Source organism: Poecilia reticulata, linkage group LG5, assembly GCF_000633615.1.
Source record: "Poecilia reticulata strain Guanapo linkage group LG5, Guppy_female_1.0+MT, whole genome shotgun sequence".
Lineage (NCBI taxonomy): Eukaryota > Metazoa > Chordata > Actinopteri > Cyprinodontiformes > Poeciliidae > Poecilia > Poecilia reticulata.
Genome location: NC_024335.1, coordinates 20,369,832 through 20,379,659, shown reverse-complemented (window position 1 = coordinate 20,379,659; position 9,828 = coordinate 20,369,832). Strand labels below are relative to the sequence as shown.

General features: G+C 38.7%; 1 protein-coding gene across 2 annotated transcripts; it reads left to right on the top strand.

The window, feature by feature from the left end:
* The first annotated feature begins 617 nt into the window (after positions 1-617).
* On the top strand, positions 618-9,197 carry LOC103464916 (trypsin). Of its 2 annotated transcripts, none has more exons than XM_008409321.2 (5): positions 618-833; positions 3,802-3,961; positions 6,062-6,203; positions 6,282-6,548; positions 8,836-9,197. In XM_008409321.2, exons 1-5 carry the CDS (start codon positions 776-778, stop codon positions 9,007-9,009), a joined length of 801 nt encoding a protein of 266 aa, XP_008407543.1. In that variant the 5' UTR covers positions 618-775; the 3' UTR covers positions 9,010-9,197. The 2 variants fall into 2 exon arrangements, with proteins under 2 accessions (XP_008407543.1, XP_008407544.1); XM_008409322.2 differs by having other exon boundaries at positions 621-833; positions 3,802-3,925.
* Positions 9,198-9,828: the final 631 nt, after the last annotated feature.

Here is a 9,828-nt window from a genome sequence, read left to right as displayed (position 1 = left end):
CACACACACACACACACACACACACACACACACACACACACACACACACACACACACACACACACACACACACACACACACACACACACAGTACATCTTTCTAGAGACTTTGCATTGACTTCCATCCATTTTTCATTCATTTCTACAGCCAAACCCTGATCCCAAACCTACATCTAAACCAAACTCAGTTCACACCTTTGTCCTAAACCTTAGTCCTAACCCAAAAACAGCACCTATTCTCAATGGGCTTTGGGCCCCATAACGACCAGTCAGTCCTCACAACGTAGCATTTGTTGGAAAAATGGTCCTTACACTGTATCAAATACATGAACACATACGCACACTCACAAAGACGCGCACACTCACACAGATACTTCAGCAGGGATAATCCTGGATGTTGAAACAGAGCGTGCTAATACAGTATAGATGAACCCACCCGGGCACAGTGCCATCTTTGTTGCTATGGCAACAACGTCGGGCCTTTCAACAAGTCAGGAGGGTCAGAGGACAGGCAGTTCTGATAATAAAGACTTTCTGAATGTGAACTTTTGTTGTTCCTTCTTCTCTTTTTCTCCTCTCAGCCCATCCCAGAGTGACTTTGCAGCTTCATGAACCCCAATGAAATTAAAAACTTTCTTCTTTTTTTTATGAGGAAACTGAAGGATATAGTTTGACTGGAATCACTTCCACTGGTACCAGAGAAGAAGGAATGAACAGCCTGGGTTGTCTGCAGTGATTCAGTCATATCGTCTAAAGTAACATCCTTGTTTGCTATATGATGAACCTGCTCATGTGTTTAGCCTGTCTGCTCCTGGCGCTAACCACGGTCGACAGTGAGTACATTTTTTGGGATAAATGCCTGAAATGTAATAGTTTAATGCATCTCCTTTACTGTTTAATGTATCTCCTTTATTGTTGCATTGTAAAAAAAAAAAAAAAAATCATTGAATTGAATAAATAAATTGGTATATTTTATTTAAAGTTCCTTTGGGATGAATTTACTAATTTGTAAATTGAATTAGAAATGTAATTGCTGATGTGTTGTTCAGCCATAGTGCAAACTTTGAACATGTCAGAGCAACAGATTGCTGCCTTCCTTCTTAACTTTCAGGTAGTGAGTCATTTTTCTGCAGACATTTTGTGCACGCACAATGCAATACACTACTGCAAGAAAAAAAAAAGATGCTTTGAGAAAGAGAAGGAGCCCCACTAGTTCCCCAATCCAGCCTCATAAGGTTAAAAACTGCTTTTACTTTCCTTTGGACATTTGAGAGAACACAAAGATCCATATAAGGCCCTGGGGAGCCCAGACACTGCAGAATCAACAAAGACAAAATTCAATTTGACACGCTTTAATTTTACGATCCACCCACGATTCAACATGAATCAATCCTTATCTTTTCCTTAGTGAAGAGTTAACTACATAAAGCGATGTAGAATTTCTCATTTGAATAATTTCGAAACGTGTTTTAAGAAAATCCATGATAAATAATGTTTTTTTAGGTTAAACTCTGATGTCAGCCTGAACATTAATTTAGTCAAATGCCTACATGGCTAGCTAATGAAATGTAAAATAGCACAAGAGTGGAGTAAGTTTTATCTTCAAGGTTAGTCTGTTTATCTCTCTTCTTGCGTCATAATAATAATAATAATAATAATAATAATAATAATAATAATAATAATAATAATAATAATAATAATAATAATAATAATAATAATAATAATAATATAATTTCAACCAAATCCACGTATGATTGGCTGATCAGTATCAGACAATGACTCATCCCTCACTTCACCTGCTGGCTCCTGAGGCAAAGTTTGAATATTAAGAGAGATGGAAAGAGAGGTTCGGAAAGAAATACCGAACCAATAAGAAGCTTTGCCGAGACGATTCAGTACCAGATCTGATAAACTTGGACAAAAAGTCCAAGTTTTTAAAGTATAGTAACCCGAAAAATATAGTTAAAATAAAAATATAGTACGTAAATAGTTTTACGTTTGCTCATCTCCAGTGAGCTCAACTATTTTTCTGCACATGCAATTCCTTTCTGAAACAAAAAAAGAAGGACCACTCAGGACATCCAGCAATTTAAACCAGAACCAGCAGGTTGATTGGCCTTTTTCGTCTCCCTTTTTAGCTGAACTGCTAAACTGGAAGGTTACAACTGTGTGAAATTAAAGTACAAGCTAAGCCCATGAGTGAGCCAAGAGTCTGGTTTTAGACTCGTGGTAAAAGTTGACATTCAATGCATCTTCCTATGGAAAAGTTGGCTGTTCAGTCGCTAGTGCACTGGTCTTAACACACAAAGTCCTACAAGGCCCTTTTTAAAGTGTAGTGTGCAACTTGGATGGCATTATAAAAGCTACAGATGTGCAAATGATATACAGATTGTTTTATTAATGAAATATTTGTTGTGAGTGACACAACTGTCCAGCAAAGAGACCAACAGTTTGCTCTCTCTCTCAGTGGACACGCTGCAGCCATGACTGATTCAATGCAAAAAAGAAAAACAAGGGATTGTTGAGCAGCAAAATGGTTTTCTAAAATAGTCCTAATAATGGTAACAAATTTTAACTCTTTTGTGCATTGTGGTCACTACAGTGGACAGATGTCTAAAAGCCATTTTCTTGTGCTTCTTGTGGATTTTTATGTCATAAATGCACACAGACCACTGAAGTGGACACTAATGCATCATAAAACACACTATCAACTACTGGCCATCAGCTGCAAATGCAAGAAATTATTTTTGTTAAATCCAATATGGCCGACAGACAAAAAAGCATGCCAACCGACCCGGTCCCTCCTTCTACTGTAGGACACTTGCAGGTAAAAAAAAAATATTGTGACATCAGATAACCCCTAAAGAACAATACTACTGATGTATTTTTCAAATAACAACTTTGTATTTGGAGAAAATTACAATTGATCACCTAAAAAATATAAAATAATAATAAAATGTTTTTTTTTTTTTTTTTTTTTTTTTACTACCTCTTTTAGCCTTCATAAAATAAAAAAATAAAAATGGAAAAAAAAAATCCTGACACAAAGGATCATAATTCATGCATGAAAGTATCAAAATGCCTCTGAATGTGTTCAAAATCCTATTTCGAATAACTATAAACTACTTTAAGCATTAAAGATGCAAATATGTCAGAAAAACAATAAAAAGTGGAAAAAAAAACTGAGAAAGTTGCTGAGTCACACTATTTAATTATTTTGGAATGAACAAAGAAACATCTCAATCAATCATAAGTGGAAATGGATATGAATGATTTTGAGAGAGTCTGCATTCCTTCCCCCCTCATTTTGAGGAGTCGCAGGAAATGATCCCCACTTCTCCTCCGTCTCTGATTGAGCTGCCCGAGGTCAGAGCTCCACGGTTCAGTAGTTATAATGCTGGCAGGAGAGTCCCTGCTGTAATGCAGCCAGAGTGAAGTAGTGACTCAGGGACGCTGCGTTCCATTACCTTTATTGCACCGAGGCCCCCCAGAAATGTAGCAATTTTCCAAATGGGTAAATTAACTTGGAGGAAGTGGGACAACGAGCAACTCTACAGTCTTTCTACTAACCGAGGACTTTGTCCGGCTGTCATAGCTTTCCTACAAATGTAGCTTATACTTGGTGGGTTCTTTTTTTTCGTTTTGGAGGTTAAACTATCCCAATGCTTCACTGCTAATCCAATTTACCAGGATAGATTTGATTGTTCATCAATTCATATTCGATAGCGACGATGAACAATTCGCAGTAAATCTAAACGTAAACATGTGTAAAGATCGCATCCTGTTTGTTTCTCCGTGCAGGCCGAGCGCTTATGCAGAGCCGCATAATCGGCGGCCACGTCGCTGCACCGAACTCCATCAGATACATGGTGTCTCTTCAGAGATCAAGCCGCCAACACTTTTGTGGGGGATCGCTAGTTCACAGGTACTGGGTTCTGACTGCAGCGCACTGTAACATCGGGTAAGAGTGTCCAACAGCTGTAATCCTCTGTAACTATGAGCTTGAGGGATACCGCTATATATTCTCCCCAGTCCTTTCGACACTGTGAAAAACGTCCACACCGCTGACGTTGCTTTTCTGCCTCAGTTAAACACCCCCCAATCCTGTGTCGCATCGCTGTCACTGTCACATGTTCTTCCCTCCCCCTCCAAATGGCAAGCAAGACGGAAATAAACATCAGTTATTAATATCGCCCCAGTTTTACTATATAAAAAAAATTGACTGGTATCTGCCGATACCGATGTTAATGCAGATATATCGTGCGTTCCGAATAAAAACTACTCCGAAACATAATTTCTAATGTCTAAGAAGCAATTGCATTTTTCACATTCACTTTCATAACTTCGACAGATTTTGTAGGGATTTTATGTGATAGAAAAAAATGTACTGTGCATCTTTCATTAAGCCCCCTTTACTGTAAAACCCCTAAATGTAATCCACTCCATCCAATTGCTTACACTATTTAATTATGTAAATTTTAGTCAGTTTATTGTGTCACTCAGTATGATAGGAGCAGAAAAAAAAAACCCTTTCTGGTATAAACAGGTAATGTCACAGCAAACCTGTGCATTGGAGGTCAAACTGCACACAAACAGATACAGTTGAGTCAGCTGACCTTGGTGCAGCATCATTCCTGTGTGTGTACACGTGTCCGTGTGTGTGCGTGTGTGTGTGTGTTAAACACAGAAGTGTCATCTTGTCTAGTTCCTGGAAATCATCCATATCTCTGTAGCACTGCCCCAGTCCTGCCAGATCACAGTAAGCCATTGTTCCCGATCCATCCAGCTGCAGTCACAGTCAATCCTTTTCCACACCCTGAGCTGGTAAACTTCTACACTGCTGACACATTTTCCCATATGCCATTTACTTATTCATACAAGTGCAGAAATAAACTCTGCGCACAATTATTCAATAGGCTGTTCTCCTGAATATATTGTTTTGAACAACTTACACTGCTGGAAGTCAATCCAAAATGTTAGAAAATGTAAATTCTTAGGAAAGTAGAAGTGAGTTTTTGAGTTTTTGTTATGAGAACATCTATGTGTGTACAAGTACTGGACAACTAAGATGGTGCAGAATTATAATGTAACCGAATGAAATGTTTTTTTTTTTCTCACCACACTTGCTTATTTTTAATCTACTAAAGCGGTTCTAATAAATCAACATCTGCAGATAAAGATTTCTGACTTTGAAAAATAATCATCACTGCTGTGAGCCCTGATTTCATAGAGTCAGTTCCTTAATCTGTTGACAATCAACTTTTTGTGTAGCAGCAACCAAACCTTTTATTTCTGGAATCTCCTGTTAGGCCTCAGGAATTAGAATTAGACAACACCAAAGGAGAACGGGTTCCTGTTAGCTTCACATTTCATTCATCTCTCATTTTTTGGTCAAAAACTTGGGAGCCAAGTTAAATTTAGTCCACGTTTACAGTGTTTATACATGCTACTAAAGTTCTTTTTTTTTTTTATAAGTTGCTTAGAAAGTAAATACATAATTGAAAAATGAGGTAAAATATTTTTATTGCATTTGTACTGATCAGTGAAGTAATTCTGTGAATACGTTTGGTAGGGGGTAATTTTAGGATTTAAAAAGTCCATATTTTGGCTTAGTGAATAGCTAAAATATGGATTTAGCAGACACGAGTCACGTCAATACGGAAGACAGTGCTGCACATTTTTCCTAGTTTGCTTATTGTCGAATACAACTCAGGCCTCATCTGTCCTGGAAGAAGATTTAAAAAACTGTGTAATACATTTTTGTTTTGTACATTTTACATCCTGTTGCAGTTTATTTCCACTTCAAATGAGCATACTTGAGTGAAACATGGGGAAACTAGTTGTGACCAATTAACCTTCTTTCTCAATTGATGTTTCAAGAGTGCTGCATCCTTCTGAAAGATTTTTTTCCCATCATATTTTAATTTTTGGAGTAGTAATATATTGTGTTGCTCTCCCATCATTGCACAAACACACATCTTGAAGGTGGAAAAAAAAAAGCATGAAAATGATAATGTTTAAAAGTGACGTTCCATGCAATGCATGCATTTGTGTGTTTTAGGGCAGATCAGATGATGATAGTGGCAGGCGACTACAAAGTAAATATCTTCGAGGGTACTGAGCAATACGCTAAACCCCACAAGCTGGTCGTTCATCCCTCATACAACAGCAGCACCAACAACGCTGATATCATGCTCATCAAGGTACTGCAGAGATTCATCTTTTCAAAACTGCATGTGTGAACATTTTATAAGCTCCTTTTCCTTTTCTTTTACTCTCAGTTGCGTGCCCCTATGGTCCTGAACAAGTTTGTGTCGCTGGCGCCTCTCCCCAGACAGGGCACAGGCGTGGTCGAAGGCCACCTGTGTCAGGTGTCTGGATGGGGCCACGTCAGGGTGGGTGGAGGACAGGTCCCTGTTAAGCTCAGGACGGTCACAGTGCCCATTGTTTCAGCCGCGAGATGCAACGGCAGCGACTCCTTCAATGGCAACATCACGGCGAACATGATCTGCGCCGGCTTCCCGTCCGGAGGAAAGGATGCGTGCAAGGTTAACACGGGGACCGTAGGGTGGCACATGGCTCAACCTGTTTGGACACGCGGGAGTGTCTTGTCCTTGAAAACACATACATTTATTTCTCAGACAATACATTTTCCATCGCCCAGTAATGCCATAATGTATATCAGGTGGCACAAGCTGATCTGATTCTCATCTCACATCGGAGTATATCCGTAACACAGTTTTGGGGAAGTCCATCCCTTTGTCAGTAAGAGGACACAGCTTGTTATGTCAGTACATGATTAATTGTTAGGCTGACATGCCAGACTGTAGTTGCAGATGAAATGGGAAATCTCAAAGGATAAAATTTCACTGTGATTTAAAAAAAAAAAAAGAGCTAATCTGGTGGATGGCTGCAAAACAACAGCACACTTAAATGCTGGTGTATGTTATGGTGCATTCATTGTGCTTTTTCATGTGTGTTTCTTTTCTTTCTTAGCCTTTAATGTGAGAAGAAAATTACCTGAAATTCAATATGCGATGTACCAGTAGTCATTTGCCTTTGTGAAGAGAAACCTAATTACATTTAAAACTGATACATCTAACTCGGTACTGGGAGACTTTTCAAGCAGTTGCGCAATAAAATGGCAATGAAGGTATTCACACCCCTCAATCATTTTCACATTTGTCGACCTACAACGACAAACTTCATTGTATGTTAAACTTCAATGTGATTTTTCATGACTGATCAATATAAGCTAGTATCTATATTTGTGGGGTAAAACATTGTGCGTGTTTTGTTTTTGACTCATAAAAATCTGAATAGTGCATTCAGATTTGCTCTGTGACACAGAGACACACAATCGTACACACACACACCTAGGGACAATTTGGAGAGGCCAATTAACCTGACAGTCATGTTTTTGGACTGTGGGAGGAAACCGGAGTACCTGGAGAAAACCCACGCATGCACAGGGAGAACATGCAAACTCCATGCAGAAGGACCAGGGCCAGGAATTGAACCCAGAACCTTCTTGCTGCAAGGCAACAGCTCTATCAACTGCGACACTGTGCAGACCATAATTTAATCAGATTCAATTTTCAAATTTTGTTTTGCTGCAGATTCCCAATAGAATTTTGGTCTTTACTTTGACTTTGCCAATTTAATACAACTGTGCTTTGACTTGACCAAGAATGTTCGATGTTTAACAATATGTAGCAATCCATCAACTCTATACAGCTTTTCTGTCTCTGTAGAGAAGAAGCCTGCCCACAGCATGCTACGCCTACCACCATGTTTCATCACGTGGGTGGTGTTCACAGTGAAGTACAGCATTAGTGTTCTGTCACACAGTGTTTTGAATTCATGCCAGACAGTTTAGTTTTGTCCCATCTGATGAGAGTATCTTCTCGTGCATGTTTCCTCTAGATGCTTCAAAATAAACTGTAAATTTGACTTCTTATGGCTATCTTTCCAAGTTTACTTTGTTCTTGCCATTGTTCCGTAATGGCTGGATTTGTCCACAACCGGTAGCTGTGAGACTCTTGATTCCTTCTTTGCTTATCTAATCTTCTCCAACAAATCTCTGAGACCTTCATGGAATAAAATGTGTTTATTCTGAAAAAAAAAATACAGAGGATGATATCCTAAAAGGTAACTGTTTACGTTGTAATTCATCTAGAGATTTTAGAGGAAAATGAAAGATTGAAATTCACAGTTGAATTTGATGTTAAACCATGAATCATTTTCTTTCCACTATCAAAGTTACGCTCTAATTTGAGCTCATCAATCCTATTAAATCCTAGTAAAGTACTTTGAAGTTTACAGTTGTAAAATGACAAATAAAAATACGAAAAATTCTGCTTACGCTTCTACAAAGTGGGGTTTTTTTCTGTTTAATATTCTATCACAAACGTTGCATTGGTGGCACTGAAAAGCAGTTTGAAAAGGGGGAAAAAAATATATAATTACAAGTTTCAATATTTTCCAGAATATTTTGAGATGTTTTAGAAACAAGCTTTGAATTTAGATACGATTACCAAAAGCAACCATTTCTGAAATGCAATATTTCATATCTGCGAAGTGAGACTTTTTCACTGGACGTCATTTGTTCTATAAATGAATGACACATCAAATTATGTAACATTATATTAGTATGCTTGAAGACAGTACAATAAAAGTGACCTTAAATCCCTGAGACATTCAAGCCAAAGGATTAGCAAGCCCCAGCTGAAACGTTTTCCCACAGGCTCAGCTTCATGTGAAATCTGAAGGTGTAATCACCAAGGGGACATTGTGGCTCGGTAACTGATAGAGGGTGTGGTCTTGTCTTTGCAGGGAGACTCGGGCGGGCCGCTGGTGTGCAGGGGCCGGGTGTACGGCATGGTTTCATGGGGCAACGGCTGCGGCGATGCTCAGTTTCCAGGCGTGTACACCGCTGTGTCCAGATTCCGCCGCTGGATAGATCAAACCATCTACGGGCCACACCTGCGCTGTTTCGGATACAGATGAAGCTCCGAGAGTCATTCTGTCATTGTTGTCAGTGTAAAAAGAAATGCATCCTCTGCTCTAAACTATTAAAGCTTTAGTAAAAAGTCTGTGTCAACTAAAATCATTACTGGATCCCCTGCTGGGCTGTTTACATGCGTCCTACTGTAGTTCACAACCTGTAAGAAATTGCAGATTTATGACAATAAATACCGTCGCTTGGATAAGTGTGTGATATTTCTCAGTCCCTTCTTAGGGTGTGAGGGAAGCTTTTTTACATTTTGCCACGTTGCTTCCAGTGTTTCCTACTGGGATTTATTTTATAGACCAATGCAAAGCAGTTCCAGTCTGGGAGAAATTATCAAGTAGAAAAAAAATTTAAAACTTCAATAGATATAAGGTAGGTAATAGAGCAGTATCCTGAAAACCGACAGAAAACAGGAAAACTATGCAGACAAGTTTTGCATAAGTTAAGTTATATACATTTAGCAATATATTATTATTTGTATGTCTATTTTTTCCGGTTTTTAATTATTTGTTTATTTATTTTCTACCTGCACCAGTAACATTTTGATACATCATAGGCACATTTATAGTTACTCTATATTTTTTCTGTGAACTCCAGTAGCCAAGAAAAGAGATTATTTGGTGCCAAATTCACAGCTGCGTCTTTGTGCAAAAAAATTAATTAAAAAAAGCCTTTGTTGAGGTATTGGAAGAAGAAAGTAATTGCAGACAGAAAGCCACACACACACACATGCACACACACACACACACACACACACACACACACACACACACACACACACACACACACACACACACACACACACACACACACAC